General features: G+C 43.3%; 1 protein-coding gene across 2 annotated transcripts in view; it reads right to left on the bottom strand.

The window, feature by feature from the left end:
- IQCK (IQ motif containing K) overlaps nucleotides 1-26,163 on the bottom strand; it is a 125,598-nt gene that overhangs the window by 98,641 nt on the left and 794 nt on the right. The window contains exons 2-5 of one of the 2 annotated variants that reach the window (XM_061401300.1): nucleotides 25,085-25,122; nucleotides 9,882-10,010; nucleotides 7,266-7,395; nucleotides 6,406-6,503 (exon numbers count right to left, since the gene is read on the bottom strand). In XM_061401300.1, the coding sequence (XP_061257284.1) occupies nucleotides 6,406-6,503; nucleotides 7,266-7,377 (210 nt within the window). In that variant the 5' untranslated portion in view covers nucleotides 7,378-7,395; nucleotides 9,882-10,010; nucleotides 25,085-25,122. The remainder of the gene's footprint in view (nucleotides 1-6,405; nucleotides 6,504-7,265; nucleotides 7,396-9,881; nucleotides 10,011-25,084; nucleotides 25,123-26,163) is intronic. The other variant, XM_061401299.1, reaches the window with a different exon arrangement.

The raw sequence follows: 26,163 nt of genomic DNA, 5'->3' as shown, positions 1-26,163 counted from the left end.
AGGTTACAGATAAGAATGCTCCGGTTATGTAATTCTGGCTGGAGGCTGGTTATCATTCGGTTTAAGCATCTATTCCCGACGACAGGATGTGAGGAACAGCTGAATGGAGAAAATGCAAATCTGTTGTGCATATCTGGATAAGAGGAGCTCCACTAGGATCTGACAAATGTTGAGATGGCAATAATGTAATTTTTAAGCCTGCAAAAATAACCCACAAAAAATAACCCAGCATGTGACATGGGGGTGGAGAGGGGAGGGAATTAAATTTAATTAAGAAATTCTAAAATCTTGAATCAAGAAATGAAAGAAGTAATAACAATTCACCCATCTTGCCTATTGGAGATACCAAGCTTCCAGATGAAGACTGCAGGAAGGTGGGGTAGGAAATTGACATTCAAGAGTGCCATGACCTGGATGAATATGGATAGTCAGTACTGAACTGCTGACATTCGTTTTACCAGCTTTTTCTGTTTATAGACCCTTCAGCAGAGCAACTTCTCAAGTTAATTAAAATAGGGATCTGCTCACTACAGTTTTTCTGGTTCAGTCAGGGCAACTGGTCTGCACCAGCATATCAGGAGAACGACGTAGGATCAAGGTTTCCCAGATTTGAATTCACTAGGCCTGTGTCTCACAACCAAGCATTTCTGCTGGAGCAATATGAAGAAAACCTTACAATTCTGTCTTTGTTTGGGTGAGAGGTGAGAAGCTTCCTTCCACTACCCCACCCACCAAAGGCTCCAAGTATCGGTTTAATTGCATTTCGAGGAAGGAAGGGTAAGCCGAATGCTGGACTTTTTTTTTGCTGAGTGGGTCAAGCAGCCTGACATGACATGGTCACGCAGCCAGATCTGAATTGTTCAGGATCCAAGGGTTCTGGAGAGGCTTGCGTGGGAGGAGGTGACTGGAGAGAACAGACATGGCTTTAGAGAGGATTAAATAAGAATTGCTTAAGAGATGCCAACAAAGCCCTCTTCCCACATCCCTATGAAATTACCAGCAAAATAAACCTTCTTGAAGTCCTTGTGTAATTAGATGTTTGAGGGAAGCTGGGACCAAGTGCTAAATAAGGCCTCAGGTAGCCAAGGAATAAAAGCAAGCCCACTTAGGTAACAGGTAACGTGTATAACCCATCCTATCTCGGGAGTACCTGTAGCCCAGTAATACTAATGATCAGTCAGTTAACATTTACTGAGTTCTTCCCACATTCCTGGGACTGCTCTAAGCACTTTGTATGCACTACCTCATTTCATCAGCATGATATCCCAGTGAAACTGTGCTCCATAGGGTTAACAGAAACTGGTGACTAATAGAAATTCTTGAGCTTGTCTTGAGCAGATAAGGGAACTACTTGTGAAAACCTCCTCTGCTTAGAACCTGCTTTCACTGATCAAGCTTGCCTTAATTATTTTTGCAGATTGCATATCCTCCAAGCTTCATTTAGCCTAGATAATATATCAGAAGACTTCATCACTGCTCCCTGTAGATAACACCTCTGATGTACGAGTTGCTGTAATAACAGTGGCTTGAGCTGTTTTTCAGAAATTTGGAGTCAGTTTTTGTCCAGTTCAAGCCGACGCTAAAAGAGCACCTACACAGGTGTCCAGTGAATGACCTTTTGATGTCAGAGAGCCAAAAACTCTACCCTCAGATCAGGCTAGCACCTCTTATTTTCTGAACATGTGTCCCATGAAGAAGCATATAACTCAGATATACCTGTGTAGAACAGTGACTGTCTTTTGTCTTGTTCTTGTTTAGTAACTAAGTTGTGTCTGACTCATTTGCAACCCCATGGACATAGCCCACCAAGCTCCTCTGTCCATAGGATTCTCCAGGCAAGAATACTAGAGTAAGTTGCTATTTTCTTCTCCAGTGGATCTTCCTAACCCAGGGATCAAACCCAAGTCTCCTGCTTGGCAGGTGGATTCTTTACCACTGAGCCACCAGGGAAGCCCAGCATGGTCTTACTAAAATTAAAAATACCATTTAACAAAGTTAGTAGGCCAAAGCATTAAGAGTCTAAACTGAAGTGAGTAGTCTGTCTGGGTTAAAATTGGCTCTATGATTTACTGGCTATGATTTTAGGCAAGGGACTTAAACTCTCTGAATTTCATTGTCTTATTTGTGAAAGAGAGGTAAATACTCTTAATCCTGTTAGGGAAAATTAAGACTGACATGCATGGAAAGCGCTTATACTGCCTACACACATAGTAAGTGCCCAATGTTAGCATTATTAGTATTATGGGATGGAAAATCAAATCCAGTATTTGCAAAATGTCTACACTGTGTCGAATATCAAAGAAATAAAAATTCAATCTCCCTTTTCCTGCCTCCAGTCACCTGCCCCATACCTCTGACCCTATCAGTTCAGTTCAGTTCAGTCGCTCAGTCGTGTCCGACTCTTTGCGACCCCATGAATCACAGCACGCCAGGCCTCCCTGTCCATCACCAACTCCCGGAGATCACTCAGACTCACGTCCATCGGGTCAGTGATGCCATCCAGCCATCTCATCCTCTGTCGTCCCCTTCTCCTCCTGCCCCCAATCCCTCCCAGCATCAGAGTCTTTTCCAATGAGTCAACTCTTCGCATGAGGTGGCCAAAGTACTTGAGTCTCAGCTTTAGCATCATTCCTTCCAAAGAAATCTCAGGGCTGATCTCCTTCGGAATGGACTGGTTGGATCTCCTTGCAGTCCAAGGGACTCTCAAGAGTCTTCTCCAACACCACAGTTCAAAAGCATCAATTCTTTGGTGCTCAGCTTTCTTCACCGTCCAAATCTCACATCCATACATGACCACTGGAAAAACCATAGCCTTGAATAGACAGACCTTAGTTGGCAAAGTAATATCTCTGCTTTTCAATATGCTATCTAGGTTGGTCATAACTTTCCTTGCAAGGAGTAAGCATCTTTTAATTCATGGCTACAGTCACCATCTGCAGTGATTTTGGAGCCCAAAAAAATAAAGTCTGACACTGTTTCCACTGTTTCCCCATCTATTTCCCATGAAGTGATGGAACCAGATGCCATGATCTTTGTTTTCTGAATGTTGAGTTTTAAGCCAACTTTTTCACTCTCCTCTTTCACTTTCATCCAGAGGCTCTTTAGTTCCTCTTCACTTTCTGCCATAAAGGTGGTGTCATCTGCATATCTGAGGTTATTGATATTTTTCCCAGCAATCTTGATTTCAGCGTGTGCTTCTTCCAGTCCAGCGTTTCTCAGGATGTACTCTGCATATAAGTTAAATAAGAAGGGTGACAATATACAGCCTTGACGGACTCCTTTTCCTATTTGGAACCAGTCTGTGGTTCCATGTCCAGTTCTAACTGTTGCTTCCTGACCTGCATACAAATTTCTCAAGAGGCAGATCAGGTGGTCTGGTATTCCCATCTTTTTCAGAATTTTCCAGTTTATTGTGATCCACACAGTCAAAGGCTTTGGCATAGTCAATAAAGCAGAAATAGATGTTTTTCTGGAACTCTCTTGCTTTTTCGATGACCCAGCGGTTGTTGGCAATTTGATCTCTAGTTCCTCTGCCTTTTCTAAAACCAGCTTGAACATCTGGAAGTTCACAGTAAACGCACTCTTTAAGCCCAGCTTGGAGAATTTTGAGTATTACTTTGCTAGCATGTGAGATGAGTGCAACTGTGTGGTAGTTTGAACATTCTTTGACATTGCCTTTCTTTGGGATTGGAATGAAAACTGAGATTTTTCCAGTCCTGTGGCCACTGCTGAGTTTTCCAAATTTGCTGGCATATTGAGTGCAAGCACTTTCACAGCATCATCTTTCAGGATTTGAAATAGCTCAACTGGAATTCTATCACCTCCACTAGCTTTGTTCGTAGTGATGCTTTCTAAGGCCCACTACTCTTCTCTGATAAATATCCCAAGCCCCTTGCCTTTGGGGAGGTGAATCTGAGCCTTGTTCTCCCATCTCCGTGCTTGGCTGCCTTGTGAAGAAACCCCTTCTCTGCTGTAAACACTGGCATCTTACTGTTTGCCTTGCTGTGCATCAGGCAGATGAACCGGGTTCAGTGACACCACGAGCGAGTGCTATTCTTCAGTTTACATGTAAGGAAAAGATGGTGACTCGGAAGGATGAAATGACTTGCCCAAGTCTGTACAGCCAGCTAAGGTGGAGGTAAATGTCAAAACCAGGTAACCCTGACTCCAAAGACGAGTTCTGAGCCACGATGCTACAAACCAAAGCCCAATTTACTTGTTAATTGCATAATTAACATATAATGAGGGTTAGGTAGTGCAATTTGCCACCCACTGCTTTCTTATATTGACTAAACTCACAAAGTGCAGGGAAGTCTTCTCTCACTCCCACTTCATGGTGTCCCCCCAGGGATGTGCCCAGGAGAACAGCCTTCCTAGGCACAGGAGAGCTGAATCTTGGTCAAGGACATAGTAGTGGAGGTGCTCCCCTGATGTCCAACCATGCACTCATTTAGTGAGGGCCAACTGTATGTTCACCAGGGGCTACGGTTCTGGGTAGAATATACGAGGCACTAAATAGAGATACAAAAATAAATCCGAGTATCTGTCCTCAAGGAACTTAAAATGCTGGAGAAACAGACATTTAAAATATGAAGTGCATTTATGGATCAAGAATGTCTTAATTAAGGATGTCTTAATTTTCCACAAGAAGAGAAATAGATGAAATACTCTGAAATCTGAGGGCTGGGTTCAATTGCTTCCAGTTTTGGAATAGTAGGCCTGAAAGAGAAGCCACAGTACTGAGTTTGGAAAAACAAGCAAAACTTAAATATGCAGAGAAAAAGAACTCAAGGATTTTTTCCTAAAAAAAAAAAAAAGAAGAAGGAACATATTCAGAGAAGTGTGGGACTGGTACAGGGACCTCCAAGTGGGTCTATCTGCTGGAATGGAGGGTATAATCCAGGAAGGAGAACAGAGTGATGAGGCTGGAAGGAAAGAGGGGAAAACCTGTGGAGGGTCCTGAAAGACAGGCTGAGGGGTCTTGGCCTCCTTATGTGGATCCATGGTTCTCAAATGGTGTGCCATGGCCCAGCAGTGTGCCCTAAACTCTTCCTTCACAGGTACGCTGCCTGGTTTCGGATCAATGCCTCATAATTCATTTCTTCTCCTACTGAAGACACAACTGTCATGGTGAGGCCTGTCAGAAGGAATGTTATGCTGAATGGATCAAGTTGTAGTGAATTAGGCTAAGAAATGAAGACAAGGAGGGGCAGTGCTAAAGCAAAATTGAGTGTTTGCTAGAGCACGTGAAAATGTTCTCTCTTCAACATATAAAATTATCAGGACAGTATATCTCCTATTCTTACAGAGATCCCATGCTGAAGGGCAACCAAGCAGATGATAACATCAACTGTGAATGCTTTAAAGACATCTGTCCAGCAGATTGGGGTTTGCATTGTAGTTATGGCCAATATTTTAAAACATCGTTTTGAATCATTTGATCTGGATCTGAATCCTAGCTCTGCTATTCACCCTTGATCAACTTTCTGAATCTCTCCATTCCTCTGTTTTCTCATCTGCAAATATGCAGATGATATGAATTACAGGAACCTCAAAGGACTGTTGAGAGAAGTAAATGAGGTCATTGATGATTAAGCCCTTAGCAGAGTTCCCAGCAGAGAAGGCAATGGCACCCTACTCCAGTACTCTTGCCTGGAAAATCCCATGGACTGGTGCCTGGTAGGCTGCAGTCCATGGGGTCGCACAGAGTCGGACCCGACTGAAGCGACTTAGCAGCTGAAGCAGAGTTCCCAGCATAGAGCAAGCACTTGATCAACGTTAATTGTTGTTTTATTCTCTGCGTGCAGGCCATCCAAAATTCTAGTCCTGTGCAGCGAACACACATACCCAATGTATCCTGTCAACAGCAGAAGAGAGTATTCACTTTGGGGTATTCATGTGGGGGGGCACCAGAATTGGAACTTGATACATACAGATAGCTAGCTAGCTACAGTGTGATAATGACTGGTCACTGAGGACTCGATTTGCGCCAGGGGAAGCATGGCAAGAAGCAAGTACATTCATGGCATTTGGCATGAAGTGGAGTAGGAAGAGGCCCAAGCTGGGAAGGTCAATCTGGAGCCAGATAAGAGGTAAGGAGAGCTATAATATGGGCTTGTCCTAACAGAAGCAGGCAACTCAAGAAACCTGGCAGATGCCAAATGCCCAGGAGAAGGGCAGGCAGAGAGGCCAAGCAAAGCAGAAAACCTCCCCATAGCCAGGCAGCCAGACAGATGGCAGTGCGTGTGTGTGCACAGCTAGACGTCCTGGCTGGAGCTGGGTAAGTGACCAAAACACAGGCTTTCTCTCCCAAAGGGATTGTTTTGAAAACAACCACCTGATGGTATAATGAGCTATCATCTGATAAAAATGAATTATTATTTAGAAATAAACAAAACAACTGACCTCAAAACATTTTTCTTTCTTTGCTTGGTGAAGCAGGCTAGCCATTCCGGGCAGCAGAACTGGAAAGATGAACATTTCCAAAAACTCTTTGGGGGAACCTAAAAAAAAAACAAAACATTCCCATCCCAAATCCCAAATGGCCCAAGTTAATCTGGGAGGAACATTTGCTTCTGAACCAAAAAAAGGTACTCTCCATTAAACAACATGACCATAAATGTTACATTTGACTCCAGACTGCTGAGTTGGGCTCTATTACTGAAGAAACTTAAAATATCCCCGAGTCTGGTGGGGCTGTAGACCGGGTCCCACTCAGGGTTGGGGTCACAGGCACAGCCAGGGGCCCAGCTCAGCTGGAGGGAAATACACAAGGGGGGCGTGGTGGGAACTGAGGCCACAGGGGAACAGGGCAGGGTACGAGGTTCGGCTCCTTAGGGCACGGTGATGGTGGTTGCCAAGGCCCAAAGTACACTGGCTGAGGGAACAGAACAAGCCAGCAGGAGAGGGCCTGGCACCAGCGGGGAGGAGGAATGGGAACTCAGGGAGGAAGACAAGGACACCTACGTCTCTGGCTTCTACACACCAAGCAAGACAGCATGATATTTTCTTTTACTCTGTACGTTTTCCCCCTTTGTATTTAACGTAGAACCTAGGTATGCTTGTTATTGATCATCTTTATATTAATACATTTCAACCTTAAAGATACATCAGTGGAATAAAGGACACTTTAATTAAAACAAGAACACATTCTTTCTTATTATGTGGTCTCCCTGAGTTCTATCTGTCCACCCGGTCCCCACCCCATGATTTCCCAAAGTTACAAGTCCCAAACCATAGACCTGAGATCTCACTTCCTTACGTACATGTTTTTGGGTCAACTGTTTCCCGTTTCACTTGAGAACAGGATGCTTGTGAGGCCACGGTTAGACGAGGAACTGGATAAAGGTGTTCTGCATTGAAGCCATGGAAAACCATTTCCTCCAATGGCGACACCTGGGGTGGTGGTGCGAGAATCAATTCATATTGTTTAAATAACTGTATTTTCTTTTATAATCTAACAAAGAATAAAATTCTGTGTCAGACTTTAGATTCGAGGGGGCATACTGAGCACAAATCTTTCTATTTCTTCTCTCCCAAGACACCTATAAATGACAATCAAGAAATAAACCCCCAACAAAGAACAAAAAAGCAGAAACATCACTTTGCTGACAAAGGTCCGTCTAGTCAAAGCTATGGTTTTTCCACTAGTCATGTATGGATGTGAGAGCTGGACCATACAGAAGGCTGAGTGCTGAAGAATTTATGCTTTCAAACTGTGGTCCTGGAGAAGTCTCCTGAGAGTCCCTTGGACTGCAAGGAGATCAAACCAGTCAATCCTAAAAGAAATCAATCCAAATCTTCATTGGAAGGACTGATGCTGAAGCTGAAGCTCCAATACTTTGGCCACCTGATGTGAAGAACTGACTCATTGGGAAAGACCCTGATGCTGGGAAAGATTGAAGGCAGGAGGAGAAAGGGGTGACAGAGAATGAGATGGTTGGATGGCATCATCGACCCGAGGGACATGAGTTTGATCAAACTCTGGAAGACAGTAAAGGACAGAGGAGCCTGGTGTGGTGCAGTCCATGGGGTCGCCAAGAGTCGGACATGACTTAGCAACTAAACAACAAGAAAGAATAGGAGGGCTGTCAGTAGGTGAGAGATCTTCAAACATTTCCAAAAGAAGCAGGATAAAGCCTGTTGTCCGATAATGGAGAGGAGCGGCAGCTCAGAAGGCAAGAGTCCATGTTCCCACCAGAATGCTCAGAGGCTTCAGTGCTCCAAAATTCAATTCCACAGAGTGTGGAGATGAGCAATGAAGCAATATACAGGTGAGGTTATGTGAAAATCCGGCTGGGGTTCCCTGCCCCTCCGTCACCCCTCCCCCTGCCCCGGTCAGCGTACATAACGCTACATTCACAGCAGCCCATTGTATCTTGCTCTCCCTCCTTTCCAATGAATCTTTTGTAACCAATTTAAACAAACAGCCTGGGAAAGAGTACAACTACTCAGGGTGCCAGGTCGGCAGTCAAAAGATAAAAAAAAAAAGAAACACAAACCCCAACATTGATTTGGAGTCTCCCAGCTCAGTTCCCAAATAGGGACTCCCTGCCTGCCAACCCTGAAGAAAAGTCCTCCAGAGGACAATCTTCCACCATGAGCTCCCAGTCAGTGTTTCTATTCATAGAAGTGACCCATCCAGAAAACAAACCTACCTGTATGGCAGGAAAAAAAAAAAAAAAAAACCCACCTCTTTGTAGGAAAATCCACCAAGGCCTGCATTTTAAATTTTGAATAAAAAAAGCAGAACTTTCTACATAGGTGAGGAACATCAACAGCATAAAAGACAAAGATCAAGATCTATAAAGAATATTTGTGAAAAGGCACAAATAATTCAGGAAAGAAAACTGCAATTAGTATTTGCGGAGAAACTTGAAAAAGCACTGCATCCATAAAGCAAGAACAGGATGCTAGGAAAAAGGAAAAATCACAGGCCATGCAAGTTCTTAGACACAGAATCTCTAACAGGGGCAGCTGTAGTGAGATACTGGAAGTCTGCTGCTGCTGCTAAGTCACTTCAGTTGTGTCCAACTCTGTGCGACCCCATAGACGGCAGCCCACCAGGCTCCCCCGTCCCTGGGATTCTCCAGGCAAGAACACTGGAGTGGGTTGCCATTTCCTTCTCCAACGCATGAAAGTGAAAAGTGAAAGTGAAGTCATTCAGTCGTGTCCGACCCTTAGCGACCCCATGGACTGCAGCCTACCAGGCTCCTCTGTCCATGGGATTTTCCAGGAGACTAGGTTTTGGACCCATTCCAGTGACACTGCTCATCCCTCATAGCCTTACCTTTTTATTTTAAACTCCATTAAGACCTATTTTATTCCCAAGTATATTGCCTTAAGTAAGTATTAGTCACTCAGTCGTGCCCGACTCTTCTCGACCCCATGGACTGCAGCCCATGAAGCTCCTCTGTGTCATTTCCTTCTCCAGGGGATCTTCCCAACCCAGGAATCAAACCCAGGTCTCCTGCACTGCAGGCAGATTCTTTACCGACTGAGCTACAAGGGAAGCATCAATATTGCCTTAGGGCCTCCCTTTCTGATGCCCTGTCCTTGGCCCTCTCTCTTCCTTAGTACAACTTTAGCCCACCCAGCTATGCAAAAAGAAATCTGCTCCATCTGCAAAACTGTCCCCAACATGGAAGCGACACTGAATTCACTGGAAAGGTCTTCCTCATCTAGGATCTCATTTGAGCCCTACAAAGGCCCTGTGAGTCAGTCAAGGATGACCTGCTCCATTTAACGGATGCAGAAACTGAGACTCAGAGTGGTTATGTGAAGCCCTTTAAGCAGCAGAGTTGGGACTGGCCACTTCTGGTTCTGGTTCCAGGGCCTTTCCTTTCCCCACTTCCCGATTCATGACACTGTCTGATGCTCACCAGTTGTCAATGCTGTTCTCCAGTTAGAACCTTTCAGTTAGGTTGGGGCCCAGGTGATACTCACAGTAACCACAGCATCTTGTTTGACTTTATATCCTTCAGGAAAGGGAGGAAGCTCAGCTTCATACTCTGCAGGGAGCGGAGGGAAAAAAAAAAAAGACCCTCAATTCCATACTTCATTAAAGCTTGATGTTATTTCGTTTCCTCTGAATAAAATATTCTTAAATTTTATTTTGGTTAGTGGTTTACAAAAGTGAAAAAACAACAAACAGGGTGTTTATTTAAATGGCTGAGAGATGATTCTTCTCTTGCATGAAAGAGTCTAGGCTTTATATAAGAGTTTGAGACTCTTCCTAAGCAGGTAGATTTAGATTTTGCCTCCCAAGTTATGCTAATGACAAGGGATAAAAGAGGAAGAAAATGAAGAGCATGGCTCAGCATACAGGAAGGAGAGGGGAGAAAAGGAAGAAGAAAATGTTGTGTATAGGAGGGCAGAATAAAAGAGACAGAGGCAAGATGAGCCATCTCAGGCATTTCTGCGGATGGGCGTGAAGTTAAGACTGCCAGATCGGGACACACAGCTAGAAAAGCAATCCCATAAACCCTTGCTAGTCAAAGCATTGCCCACAGACCAGCAGCACCAGCATTCCTGGGGAATTAAAAACACAGCTAAGGGACTTCCCTGATGGCTCAATGGTAAAGAATCTGCCCGCCAGGGCAGGAGACAGAGGTTCAATCCCTGATCTGGGAAGATTCCATACACCTTGAGGCAACTAAGCCCGTGTGCCACAATTATTAAGTTTGTGCCTTAGAGCCTGTGCAACTGCAACAGGGGAGTAGCCCCTGCTCACTGCAAGTAGAGAAAGCCCTCAGGTAACAACGGAGACCCAGCACAGACAAAAATAAATAAATAAAAATTACATATATATTACATATGTACACATATAATATATATATAATGAAACGAAAGTTGGAGAGGTCCTACTGCAACCTCCATTAAGTTTCCATCTTTGCTATACATTAGAATCACCTGGTAGCTCTTTGGAAATGCTAATGTCTTGGCCCAACCCCAGAAATTTTTATTCCAATAGGTCTGAGGCAAGAATCAGAAGATCAATATTTTTATAGTCGTCAGCTGATTCTAACATGCAGTGAGATGGAGAATGATTGCCAGGTTTCAAGACTGATCACAGTTAACCTGCTGCGGAGCTCAATGCAAAGAACATTCTGCACAAGTTCTACGACAGCTATTGCTGAAACAGAAAATGCCCATGGCTGTATTAGTTCCGCCCCCAAGGGAAAGACCGGTAAAATATTTCTGGAAAGGTCAGTGTTTCAAAGGCAATCACATAGTTGCTTTGTAGTGATGAGGGAAAACAAAATTTCTGGGTAAAATGGAACTGTTGCAGTTGTACTGGAGGCAAATTTTATTCCATCATCTAGTTCCTTATCTGGAGAAGGCAATGGCACCCCACTCCAGTACTCTTGCCTGGAAAATCCCATGGACGGAGGAACCTGGTAGGCTGCAGTCCATGGGGTCGCTAAGAGTCAGACACGACTGAGCGACTTCACTTTCACTTTTCACTTTCACGCATTGGAGAAGGAAATGGCAACCCACTCCAGTGTTCTTGCCTGGAGAATCCCAGGGAAGGGGAGCCTGGTGGGCTGCCGTCTATGGGGTCGCACAGAGTCAGACACGACTGAAGCGACTTAGCAGCAGCAGTTCCTTATCAAGTAGTAGAGAAATTCTCAACTTTTTTTTTTTTTTTAACTCGTAGGTATCAGCAGGATGCAGGTTATTAGCAATTTAATAGGTTTCTAGTGCTGTGTAACAAACTACCACAAACTTAGCAACTTTAAATAATGCAGATTTATTATCTCACACTTCCCGAGGGTCAGGGTTTCATCAGATTGAAATCAAGGTGTGAGCCATGACTGTGATCTCATCTGACAGCTGGAGTCCTCTTCCAAGTTCACCGACAGTTGGTGGGATTCAGTTTCTTGTGGATATAGGTCTGAAGTCCCAGTTTTCTTTTGGGTTGTTATGAAAACTGCTCTCAGCTTCTAAAGGCTTGCTACCATCAGATCCTTGCCACAATAGCTCACTCATGGTTATTTGCGTCTTCAAAGCAAGCAGAAGTCTCTTCTGCTTGAATCTGACTTCTTTTAAGGACTCACCGGATTAAGCCAGGCCCACCTACAATAATCTCCCCAATTTAGAGTCAATTGAGGGAATTCCCTGGTGGTTCAGTGGTGAGGACTCTGAGCTTCCAGTGCCAGAGCTCTGGGTTCAATCCCTGGCCAGGGGAACTAAGATTCCATAAGCTGCACGGTGCAGCCAAAAACAAAACTACAGATTCAATTTAGAAAAAAAAGATAATCTCAATAGATTATACACTTAAATTAGATATAGAAAATCCTTTGACACTAATCCCTGGATTAGTATCTGATTGGACAACTGGGAGGTATGTGCACTAGGGGCAGGAATCTTGGGGACCATCTGAGAATTCTGCCCACCACAGTAGCTTAGTTCTGCCACTTTATTTTTTCCTCTCAAGCAAAAAATGTAAATTCACTGTCGTCCTCCAACATTTTGAGAATCACCAATGTGGTGTAAAAATTGTTTGTTTGGATTTAAGATACATATACAGTTACAGGTTTCCCGGTAGCTCAGCTGGTAAAGAATCCGCCTGCAATGTGGGAGACCTGGGTTCAATCCTTGGGTTGGGGAGATCCCCTGGAGGAGGGCATGGCAACCCAGTCCAGTATTCTTGCCTGGAGAATCCCCATGGACAGAGGAGCCTGGCTGGCTTCAGTCCACGGGGTCACAAAGAGACAGACACGGCTGAGTGACAAAGCACAGCATAGCATATATTTATAGCTTTGATTACAAAAGCAACACGTTTATTGTGAGAAAAATTCCAAATAACACAGAGATGTCTTATCACACCTAATCCCATTATGGCTGCTGCTGCTGCTGTTGCTAAGTCACTTCAGTCGTGTCCAACTCTGTGCGACCCCATAGACAGCAGCCCACCAGGCTCTGCCGTCCCTGGGATTCTCCAGGCAAGAACACTGGAGTGGGTTGCCATTTCCTTCTCCATTGCGTGAAAGTGAAAAGTGAAAGTTAAGTCGCTCAGTCGTCTCCGACTCATAAATATTGTTGGAATTGGCATAGATTCATCCAAGTCTTTTTCAATGCATTTACTAACATTTGTACATATTTCACAAATACATTCATTTACTTTATATCTCCTAGACTAGGTCAAATCATCCAAGCATAGAACCTGATAAACACCATGTCCCTATTCTGCAAAGCTTATATCAAGTCTTATTCTTAATTGAAATTTATAAAAATTATCAAATCTCTCTTTTAATAGACTGGTTTTCTTTGGGGGGCGGGCAGGGATGTACCTGGTCTGTTTGTGCTCACCATCATATTCCCAAAGAATATGAAGCTGAATGAATATATTTTTTTTTTAAGAAAAACTGTGGCCATTCTGCACAGCATGCGGGATCTTAGTTCCCCTACCAAGCATCAAACACATGCCCCTGCATTAGAAGTGCCAGTCTTAACCACTGGACTACCAGGGAATTCTGAAACTGAATGAATGATGCAATCAATGAATGCATGAACAAAGCAAATATTACAGCAAGTTACTTCTGACTCTTCGTCAATTCACTGTATTTGTGAGAGCCCATTGTGTGCCAGGATCCATTCTATGTCCTGACGTGGAATTCTTTCAGTGCTGCTACTATACAGTGTGCCTCATTTATTCAACCAGTGTACTTAGTGGGCTTTTAGATTGCTTCCAATTTTTCATTATTACAATGCCGCTGTAAGCATCTTTATACATTATACCATCGATCAGAAAGGAGGTGCTTTTGTAGAATTAACTCTTAGATGTGAAATTGTTCTTTCAAATGAAAAAATGATTTAAATTTTGGGCCAAATTGCCCTCCAAAAGGTTTACAGTAATTCATACTCCTAAACCTGTCTGTTCTTCTCGGGTATAATCTATCTTACACATATTTAAAACTATATTTTACTTTTATCTATATTTCTTTAACCATTACTTATCTGCCATTTATATTTTTCCCAAGCAGAAATTTGATGGAAAATATACAAACTTTTTCATCATACAACCACGAAAGATATAGTTATGATTCTGCATATGATTCTGCAGAAGTATGGGGAAATAATTAGCTTCAGGATGATCTGATGTTTTTATTTCAAGCCTCTGTAATGTTTAAGAGAATTTGGCAATTTGAGAATTTAACACTGCTATCACTTTGTGATTTCAATTAAAACATAATTGATTAAAGACTGATGCTTTTTACATTGAAAGCTTTATGAATTTGATTAACTTTGTAAAGAGAACTGAAGAAAAATTTGCTGGTTTGGCATTAGAAATTTTTAAGAAAATCAAGTGTATTATGTGTATAAATGTTTACAATCTTTTTAATTTAAATTTATTTAATTAGAGGCTAATCACTTTACAATATTGTATTGGTTTTGCCATACATCAACATGAATCTGCCACAGGTGTACACGTTTCCAATCCTGAACCCCCCTCCCACCTCCCTCCCCATACCATCCCTCTGGGTCATCCCAGTGCACCAGCCCCAAGCATCCTGTATCCTGCATCAAACCTGGACTGGTGATTCATTTCTTATTTGATATTATACATGTTTCAATGCCATTTTCCCAAATCATCCCCCCTGCCCCCCGCCTCTCCCACAGAGTCCAAAAGACTGTTCTATACATCTGTGTCTCTTTTGCTGTCTCACATACAGGGTTGTCGTTACCATCTTTCTAAATTCCATATATATGCATTAGTATACTGTATTCAGCAGATGAATGGACAAGAAAGCTGTGGTACATATACATAATGGAGTATTACTCACCCATTAAAAAGAATACATTTGAATCAATTCTAATGAGGTGGATGAAACTGGAGTCTATTATGCAGAGTGAAGTATGCCAGAAAGAAAAACACCAATACAGTATACTAATGTTTACAATCTTTTAGTTACTTAAGCTTATAAACTGGATTCCAGGTCTCTCCCACTTTTCAAGTTTGCTTTATGCACTTCACTTTGACAAAAGATCTACCTGTGTTCACTAACCAAAATTAGTCCAAAGAGCATTGTTGTTTTTATGAGAAAAGATGAAAACTGAAAAAGAACATTCAGTTTGTTGTGCAGTGAACTGTTGTAGAGGAAGTGTGTACCCCAAGCAGTGGAGTTCAGTTCAGTTCAGTTCAGTTGCTCAGTCGTGTCTGACTCCGCGACCCCTTGAACTGCAGCACATCAGGCCTCCCTGTCCATCACCAACTCCCGGAGTTTACCCAAACTCATGTCCATTAAGTCGGTGATGCCATGCTTCTTCCCTGGGACTACACTGAACTCAGCATCAAGCTGCCATAGCTTTGAATTCTCTGTGAACACTGTGCTTTTTCTCGATTTATTTTATGCATCCTTTAGCAAGATGTGACCTGAGGTATAATTACTTCTTCACTTATGCCGTTTTGGCTTCTGAAAGGTTGCATAGGAATTCTCTCTACTTTTGGATAGCAGGGGAAACCTGAAATTGGTTAGGAGAATTTGATGTTACATATTTGTTAAACAAACAGTAATCCAAGAACAAATAAAAGTAGATGTTCATTTTACACAATGAAGGCAACATTATGCAAGAGGCAGAGCAGAAACAGCCTGTAACTCTGTTGGTGGAACAGAACCCTTGCGCTCAAATTGGATCCTGCTCCCCACCCTGCCATGCTCGAGGGATGTGACGTAATGAAATGTCTTTATTGCTCAGGCCACTATTGGTAGGGCTTTCTGTGATTTGCAGCTGAACATGTTTCTAACTGAAACAGCCATTAAAATGCAATGTTCCCCAACAGTGGCCTACTGGAAATGGATGAACCAGGAAGGTGGAGGCTGGAAGTGAATCCAGTGAACACTTGGCCAGCATACACTGTGGTGAAGGGCTGAGCAAGGTGCTGGAGGGACAGATGAAGACGGCAGATGAGCTGGTTTAGTGAGGGGATGGATGGTAAGAGCCAGCGGTTACGAGGTGTGAAAGCAATGTTGTAGAGGGCTGCACTCAGGAAGCACCAAGAAGAGGCTTCAAAATCAGTGTGAAGAATAATAGAAGGCTTTCCAGAAGAGAGGTCACTTGGGCTTGAGTCTTAAAAGATAAAGATAGAAGAAAGCAGAGATTGTCCAGTGAGAGGCAAAGCTTGTGCAAAGGCTCAGAGGACTGGAACAGCACGGTGTGTTGGAAGGCATGGTTTCCTATGGCTAAAGGTACACAGCACAGGACAGTGGTACTGGGGCTGAGTCACTTGCCAGGAGAGCTTATTTAAAATGCAGAGCTTAGGGACTCACCCCCAAGGAACAGGGCTGAGTCATCACACCAAAGGAACTTGCACATTAGCAAGTGTCTGGGAGATTGTGACATGGGTGCCCCGGGTCTACCCTTCGAACCATGCTGGTGTGCTGCTTAAGGGCTTAAACTTGAGTGTCGCACATATCCGAGTTGGAGTCTGATTCCACCACTCACCTGGGGCAAGTTTAAGCTCTCTATGCCTCAATTTCCTTATCTGTGTAAACCACCAAGTTGCTATGAGGTTTAGACAAGAGGAAAATCAAGCACCTAGCACAGTGCCTGGCACATAAAGGGCAGCTCTGTAAATGTTAACCATTAGGATGATTCGGATAAATGATAGGTGATGAACCTAAAAAAAGAGAGACAGAGACCAAATTATTGTTTTTTGATTTTCTTTATTATTGGCTGGGTCTTCGTTGCTTCGAGGGCTTTTCTCTAGTTGCAGTGAGCAGGGGCTACCCTCTGGTTGCGGGGCGCTGGCTTCTCGTCGTGGTGGCTTCTCTTGCTGTGGAGCTCAGGCTCTCGGGCCCATGTGCTTCGGCAGTTGCGGCACGTGGGCTCAGTAGTTGTGGCTTCCAGGCTCTAGAGCACAGGCTCAACAGTTGTGGCTCATGGGCTTACTTGCTCCACAGCATGTGGGATCTTCCCACATGTTCGATCAGGGATCGAACCCATGCCTCCTGCCCTGGCTGGTGGATTCTTTACCACTGAGCCACCAAGGAAGTCTGAGACCAAATTATTAAAGGGCTTAGATGTTAAGCTAAAAAGCTTATATTCACCATGAAAGCTGTGATAATCATTCTAGGTCATGGGATAATGTGATCAGATTTTGAGAGAGCTTCTTGTGGAAAGATAGTCTGGAAGGAAGCCCTTCCCAATTATAAAGCTACAGCAGTGATCTAAACAGGCAGTGGTAAGGGCCCATGAGAACCAGGGGGTGGGGAGTTGGGGCTCACAGGAGATGTGGAGTCAGTAGGATCTATAGGGATTAGAGAATCAATGCAGGGACCATGAAAAGTGAAAGGGACGCATATAAGAGGAACTGCTGATTTCTGAACTGGCAGTCTATGATGGAAAATAATTGTTGGTGTCTTGAACAGTGCCTGGGGTCAATGCCTGGCCCAACATGGGTAGATATGATGACTGACATATGAGAACGATTTCATCAGAGCCGTGAAATAGGAGCTGATGGTCTTATAGAGGAATGGGAATGATAGCGGTGTTGAAATCAAGCAAGACCCTATGGTATTAGCCCACCATCTCCTCCACTTTCCTTCTGTTTGTGGACAAACTTTAGCCAAAGAATAATCAGAGAAGTGAGAAAATACAGAAATGGAGGAAAGCAGTCCAACAAAACTAAATAATAATGGTTTAGTCATTAAGTGTAGTCAGGGACCTTTAGTTCCATCTCAAGAAGGACTATAGATAATATTCTGACCCATATTCTGTAAGCTGTCTTACAAGTACTGATATACCCACCACGCAGGGGAAGAAGTTAACTATATGATGACCAGACTGCAGCCATAAGCTGCCACAATTCCAAGAACTGACCTCAAGCAAATGGGAACAAACCGACCCTGGAACTGAAGATTAACTGTACTCTACCAAACAGTCAAGATGATCCTGGCCTGACCACTGGTGACCAATTTCAAGATGACTGTCACAGCTGATTGTGCTATTTCTGCGTGTAGCCCTCTCCCTCAGCCTACTGGTTGGGCAGGGGTGGGGGGCAGAGGTAGGGAGTTGGCCTTTGGACAGAAGTCTGCCTCCCCCACGCCCCCCACCCCCCACCCACAGGTTGCCAGCATCCAAAATAAAGCATACTTTCCTTTCCACCAAACTTGCCTCTTTATTGGCTTTTGAGTGATGAGTAGCCAGACCCCACTTCTGGTGGCAGTGCAAACAAGAGTTCTTTTTGGAAGTTCAGCTGAGAGGGCATGAGGGACAGACAAGAGCTAGAAGACGACAGGGGCCAAGGGAGAGGCTTTCCCCAAGCTAACTGCTACAGGATGCTTGGAGGGAAAAGCCAGCAGTGGAGTTAAAGATGTAGGAGAGATGAGTGATAGAGCAGGATCCGAGGACACCAAGAGGAAGGTACCAAAGCACAGATGCAGGGCTGTGTGGGAAGCGAGATAAATACTTCTTCTGTGTATGCAGACACAAATCTGTCTGCTGGTATTTGCAAGTTGGAGGATTCTCTCCCTACTCCTGATCACCTGCCTAGTCTCAGTGAATGCCTCCTCCATCTGTCAAATGGTTTCACCAAGTCAGAGGAGTGGAGGAAACACTTGGGACCAGCACACGTAGGCAACGTGAGAAGGCGCTGATGGATGCTGCCTGATAAGCACTGCTGACAAGCCATCTGCTGCCATTTTTCTCCAGCTGCTCAGCGGCTGTGCTGGGGGAACAAGCACTGACTCAGAACTGGTCCATGTTGTTACCTAGCAGGTGCCATGAGGGACCTGGTTTCACAAAAGCATTGGGAGCTGAGGCCAGCGACTAGCTTTGGAATGATGAACTAACAGCAATAATGAGGATGCCAATGGCAAAATGATAATAACAGCAATATCAGAATAGAAGACTGTAAGCTCCAAATACTGCACAATTGCACTCATCTCACACGCTAGTAAAGTAATGCTCAAAATTCTCCAAGCCAGGTTTCAGCAGTACATGAACCGTGAACTTCCAGATGTTCAAGCTGGTTTTAGAAAAGGCAGAGGAACCAGAGATCAAATTGCCAACATCTGCTGGATCATGGAAAAAGCAAGAGAGTTCCAGAAAAACATCTATTTCTGCTTTATTGACTATGCCAAAGCCTTTGACTGTGTGGCTCACAATCAACTGTGGGAAATTCTTCAAGAGATGGGAATACCAGAACACCTGACCTGCCTCTTGAGAAACCTATATGCAGGTGAGGAAGCAACAGTTAGAACTGGACATGGAACCACAGACTGGTTCCAAATAGGAAAAGGAGTCCATCAAGGCTGTATATTGTCACCCTGCTTATTTAACTTAAATGCAGAGTACATCATGAGAAACGCTGGGCTGGAAGAAGCACAAGCTGGAATCAAGATTGCTGGGAGAAATATCAATAACCTCAGATATGCAGATGACACCACCCTTATGGCAGAAAGTGAAGAGGAGCTAAAAAGCCTCATGATGAAAGTGAAAGAGGAGAGTGAAAAAGTTGGCTTAAAACTCAACATTCAGAAAACTAAGATCATGGCATCTGGTCCCATCACTTCATGGCAAATAGATGGGGGAAAACAGTGGAAACAGTGTCATACTTTATTTTTGGGGGCTCCAAAATCACTGCAGATGGTGACTGCAGCCATGAAATTAAAAGACGCTTACTCCTTAGAAGGAAAATTATGACCAACTTAGATAGCATATTGAAAAGCAGAGATATTATTTTGCCAACAAAGGACTGTCTAGTCAAGACTATGGTTTTTCCAGTGGTCATGTATGGATGTGAGAGTTGGACTGTGAAGAAAGCTGAGTCCCGAAGAATTGATGCTTTTGAACTGTGGTGTTGGAGAAGACTCTTGAGAGTCCCTTGGACTGCAAGGAGATCCAACCAGTGCATCTGAAAGGAGATCAGTCCTGGGTGTTCATTGCTAAAGCTGAAACTCCAATACTTTGGCCACATCATGCGAAGAGTTGACCTATTGGAAAAGACCCTGATGCTGGGAGGGATTGGGAGCAGGAGGAGAAGGGGACGACAGAGGATGAGATGGCTGGATGGCATCACCGACTCAATGGACATGAGTTTGAGTGAACTCCGGGAGTTGGTGATGGACAGGGAGGCCTGGAGTGCTGTGATTCATGGGGTCGCAAAGAGTCGGACACGACTGAGTGACTGAACTGAACTGAAATGAAGCTGCAAATAATTTGACTCAGTCTTGGCTAAAACCATAGTTAAAAATCATTAAGTCATAAGCAATCACAAGATTTAATTAGAAGCCTTAGCAGGAAAGACGTTTATTGATACTAATGCAGGTGCTTTTGAAAATAAAAAGCCCTGGATTAGCTGTCACTGGAAAGATGAGAAAACTGAAGAATATTGAAAGTAAGTCATCGTACAGACACACACACGCACAGGACTAGCCAGATAGAATAAAGGTCTTAACACCTAATCTCATTTTCATGAAATTGAGTTTCTGACAGTTCTGTTAGCTGTGATGATTTGCTTTTTAAATGGAGATATCCTAACAAAATGTAATACTTAACCTCAAACAAGCCTGCTTTTTATGTTTGCTGCAAGAAACTGAATTTACTATGTTTGTTATAGAAAATTACATTTGTTAGAATGTTTGTTTTAAGAAACTGGATCTATCATCCATGTTATAAAAATCATTTCAGGGCCTGTGTATATAAACTCACCATCTTTGACCTCATTAACTTATATTTGTAACTCTACCACTTTCTAAGTGACATCAAATTAGCTGCTTTTGAGAGCAACAAAACACTTGTCTTTACCTTCTTGCTACAGGCCTGTGTGACAAAAATAAATTCCATGATTCTAAAACAAATGCAAAGCATGCTTCTTTGTCAATATCAGAACATTTATTGAGCACTTTGTAAATGCCAGGCACTGTGCCAAGCACCTTTGCATATGTCATCTTAAGCCATCGTCACAACAGCCCTGTGTGGTAGGTACAAGGATTATCCCCTCTTTGAGTTGTTGAGCAGCTTCCCCAACAAAACACCACTAGTCAATTGCATTGTGAAGAGCTGTTTGCCCTGAAGAAGGGCACACTGCTGGGAAAAGACAGCCGCAATAACAACCTTCTATTGACATTTGAGTGTTTTCATAATGGTACTGTGATTAGCAACTTGGATCACAGCACCAGGAAGGTAAGGACCAAGAGGCAAACGTTACAAGGAAAACATCCAAGATGAAAATTTTCTAGGTATAATGCAGTATGGGAGAAGGAATTTAAGCACTGGGTAGGAGTTGAAATAGACTGGAGATCTACTTCATCTATTTCTATGGTCAAATAGATATCTATCACCTCTGAGTCCATTATTCTCTTCTTTCTTTGAATTTTCCACTTCTGTCAACTCACCACTCTCTCCCGCTACCTAGTCCAATATACCGGCACATTCAGTCTTTTCTCCATTCAACATTTATTGACCTGCACTGTCCAATATAGTGGTCATTAGCCACATGCAGCTGTGTTAGCTTATCAGAACTTATTAGAAGCAAAACAAAAAATTCAGTTCCAAGGTTGCACTAATCACATTTCAAGTGCTCAATACCCATCTGTGAAAGTTCTATTGGACAGCACTCTTTCAGACAGTTGAGGTAGTGACGGTAGCCACAAGAATGAAAAATCTGAGTTCCTGACCTTGAGGAGTACACAATCTTAGAGAGGAAAATGGAACATCCAGCATTATTTATTAAGAGTAACACACACTGAGCCCTTGCTGCAAAACGGGCACTTTGCTAAGCCCTTTCGGAAATGGCCCTTTAGCTGCACCCTCCTAACACCAGAAATAGGTGCCGTTATTATCCTTATTTTACTGACAGGATGAGATGCAGGTACACCTTGTTTTATTGTGCTTCACTTTTTGCACTTAGAAGCTGTAGACTTTTTCTTCTTTACAAGTTGAAGATTTGTGGCAATCCCACCTACGTCAGGCAAGTCATTTCTCAACGGTATTTGCTCACTTTGTGTCTGTGTCACATTTTGGGAATTCTCACAATATTTCTAACTTTTTCTTTATTTTGTATTTGTCAAGGTGATATGTGCTCTTTGACATTAGTACTGCAAAAAGACCATAACTCATGGAATACTCAGATGATGGTGACAGCGTTTTTTTTTAGCAATAAAGTATTTTTACTTTTGGCCACCCTGGCTTGTGGGATTTTAGTTTCCCTACCAGGATTGAACCCCAGACCCTTTCCAGTGAAAGCTCGGAGTCCTAACCACTGGACCACCAGGGAATTCCCCAGCAATAAAGTATTTTAAATTAAGACATATACAGAGTTTTTTTTAGATATAATGCTATCACGCACTTAATAGACTACAGGATTGTGTAAATGAACTTTTATGGGTACTGCTGCTGCTGCTGCTAAGTCACTTCAGTCGTGTCCAACTCTGTGCGACCCCACAGACGGCAGCCCACCAGGCTCCCCCGTCCCTGGGATTCTCCAGGCAAGAACACTGGAGTGGGTTGCCATTTCCTTCTCCAATCATGAAAGTGAAAAGTCAAAGTGAAGTCGTTCAGTCGTGTCCAACTCTTAGCGACCTCATGGACTGCAGCCTACCAGGCTCCTCTGTCCATGGGATTTTCCAGGCAAGAGTACTGGAGTGGCGTAGGAAGCCAAAAAAATTCCTGTGAGTCTGTTTATTGCTGTGGTCTGGAATCCAGTAACTCGGAAGTATGCCAGGTATACTTAACTTGTTCAAGGTGTGTAAAGAGTAATATGGGGCAGCAAGACCAAGGGAACATTGCAGGCCAACAAAGGAAGGTGAGCTAAACGCCATTTGGGGATTTTAAGGAAGGTCAGAAGTAGACAGGGCTTCCCTCATAACTCGGTAAAGAATCTGACTGCAATGCAGGAGATCCGGGTTCGATTCGTGGGTCGGGAAAATCCCCTAGAGAAGGAAATGGCAATCCACTCCAGTATTCTTGCCTGGAAAATCTCATGGACAGAGGAGCCTGGTGGGCTACAGCCCATGGGGTTGCAAGAGTAGAAACGACTTAGCAATTAAACCACCACCACCACAGAAGTAGAGAAGGATTAAAACCAAATCTGTCTAGACCATGGTTGCTCAACACGTGGGCCACAGATTACCTACATCAGAATTACCTGGGGTGCTCCTTAAAAGTGCAAACCTCCTACACCCCATTAGGAGCCCTGTGGGCCGGGCCTGGGGAACTTTGTTTCAAAGAAGCTTCCTGTCTCCATCTCAGTGCTTCTTTCCTGCTCACTAAAGGAGGTTTCATTCTTTCTGGAGTTTTTTCTCTACTCTTCTCCAGTAGCATATTGGGCACCTATGGACCTGGGGAGTTCATTTTTCAGTGTCATTATCTTTTTGCCTTTTCATACTGTTTATGAGGTTCTCAAGGCAAGAATACTGAAGTGGTTTGCCATGCCCTTCTCCAGTGGACCACATTTTGCCAGAACTCTCCACCATGACCCATCTGTCTTGGGTGGCCCTACACGGCATGGCTCATAGTTTCATTGAGTTAGACAAGGCTGTGGTCCATGTGATCAGTTTGATTAGTTTTCTGTGATTGTGGGTTTCATTCTGTCTTCCCTCTGAGGGATAAGGATATGAGGCTTATGGAAGCTTCCTGATGGGAGAGACTGACTGTGGGGGAAACTGGGTTTTGTACTTATGGGCGGGGCCATGCTAAGTAAATCTTTAATCCAATTTTCTGTTGCTGGGCAGGGCTGTGTTCCCTCCCCGTTGTTTGATCTGAGACCAAACTATGGTGGAGTTAATGAATAATGGCAACCTCCTTCCTTGCTGTAAAGAACAATACTACATAGAACCCTGGTATACTAGGTCCATGAATCAAGGTAAATTGGAAATGGTCAAACAGAAGATGGTAAGAGTGAACAGTGAACACTGACATTTTAGGAATCAGTGAACTAAAATGGACTGAAATGGGCGAATTTAACTCAGATGACCATTATATCTATTATTGTGGGCAAGAATCCCTTAGAAGAAACGGAGTAGCCTTCATAGTCAACAAAAGAGTTCAAAATGCAATTCTTGGGTGCAATCTCAAAAACGACAGAATAATCTCTGTTCGTTTCCAAGGCAAGCCTTCAATATCACAGTAATCGAAGTCTACACCCCAATCAGTAATGCTGAAAAAGCTGAAGTTGAACAGTTCTATGAAGACTTACAAGACCTTTCAAAACTGATACCCAAAAAAGATGTCCTTTTCATTATAGGAGATTGGAATGCAAAAGTAGGAAGTCAAGAGATACCTGGAGTAACAGGCAAGTTTGGCCTTGGAGTACAAAATGAAGTAGGGCAAAGGCTAAGAGTTTTGCCAACAGAACGCATGGTTCATAGCAAACACCCTCTTCCAACAACACAAGAGACAACTCTACACATGGACATCACCAGATGGTCAATACTGAAATCAGACTGATTCTATTATTTGCAGCCAAAGATGGAGAAGCTGTATACAGTCAGCAAAAACAAGACCGGGAGCTGACTGTGGCTCCAATCAAGAACTCCTTATTGCCAAATTCAGACTTAAATTGAAGAAAGTAGGGAAAACCACTAGACCATTCAGGTATGACCTAAATCAAATCCCTTACGATTATACAGTGGACATGACAAATAGATTCAAGGGATTAGATCTGATAGACAGTGTGCCTGGAGAACTATGGAGGGAGGTATGTGACGCTGTATAGGAGGCAGGGATCAAGACCATCCCCAAGAAAAAGAAATGCAAAAAGGCAAAATGGTTGTGTGACCAGGACTTACAAATAGCTGAGAAAAGAAGAGAAGCAAAAGGCAAAGGAGAAAAGGAAAGATACACCCATTTGAAAGCAGAGTTCCAAAGAATAGCAAGGAGAGATAAGAAAGCCTTCCTCAGCAATCAGTGCAAAGAAACAGAGGAAAATAATAGAATGGGAAAGACTAGAGATCTCTTCAAGAAAATTAGAGATACCAAGGGAACATTTCATGCAAAGATGGGCACAATAAAGGACAGAAATGGTATGGATCTAACAGAAGCAGAAGATATTAAGAAGAGGTGGCAAGAATACACAGAAGATCTAGACAAAAAATATCTTCACAACCCAGATAATCATGATGGTTTGATCACTCACCTAGAGTCAGCCATCCTGGAATGTGAAGTCAAGTGGGCCTAAGGAAGGATCGCTACAAACAAAGTTAGTGGAGGTGATGGAATTCCAGTTGAGCTATTCCAAATCCTAAAAGATGATGCTGTGAAAGTGCTGCACTCAATAGGCCAGCAAATGTGGAAAATTCAGCAGCAGCCACAGGACTGGAAAAATCTCAGTTTTCATTCCAATCCCAAAGAAAGGCAATGTCAAAGAATGTTCAAACTACCACACAGTTGCACTCATCTCACATGCTAGCAAAGTAATACTCAAAATTCTCCAAGCTGGGCTTAAAGAGTGCGTGAACTGTGAACTTCCAGATGTTCAAGCTGGTTTTAGAAAAGGCAGAGGAACCAGAGATCAAATTGCCAACAACCGCTGGGTCATCGAAAAAGCAAGAGAGTTCCAGAAAAACATCTACTTCTGCTTTATCCAACTACACCAAAGCCTTTGACTGCGTGGATCACAACAAACTGTAGGAACTTCTTAAAGAGATGGGAATACCAGATCACCTTACCTGCCTCCTGAGAAATGTATATGCAGGTCAAGAACCAATAGTTAGAACTGGACATGGAAAAACAGGCTGGTTCCAAATTGGAAAAGGAGTACATCAAGGCTGTATATTTTCACCCTGCTTATTTAACTTATATGCAGAGTACACCATGCAAAATGCCAGTTGGATGAAGCACAAGCTGGAATCAAGATTGCTGAGAGAAATATCAATAACCTCAAACACACAGATGACACCACCCTTAGGGCAGAAAGAGAAGAACAACTAAAGAGCCTCTTGATGAAAGTGAAAGGAGTAGAGTGAAAAAGTTGGCTTAAAACTCAACATTCAGAAAACTAAGATCCTGGCATCTGGTCCCATCACTTCATGGCAAATATATGGGGAAACAGTGGAAACAGATTTTATTTTCTTGGACTCCAAAAATCACTGCAGATAGTGACTGCAGCCATGAAATTAAAAGATGCTTGCTCTTTGGAAAAGCTATGACCAACCTAGACAGCATATTAAAAAGCAGAGACAATACTTTGCCAGCAAAGGTCCATCTAGTCAGAGC

This window comes from Bos javanicus, chromosome 25 (assembly GCF_032452875.1).
Source record: "Bos javanicus breed banteng chromosome 25, ARS-OSU_banteng_1.0, whole genome shotgun sequence".
NCBI classification, from domain to species: domain Eukaryota; kingdom Metazoa; phylum Chordata; class Mammalia; order Artiodactyla; family Bovidae; genus Bos; species Bos javanicus.
Note: the sequence above shows the minus strand (reverse complement) of the source record. Positions and strands in the feature narration are given on the sequence as shown.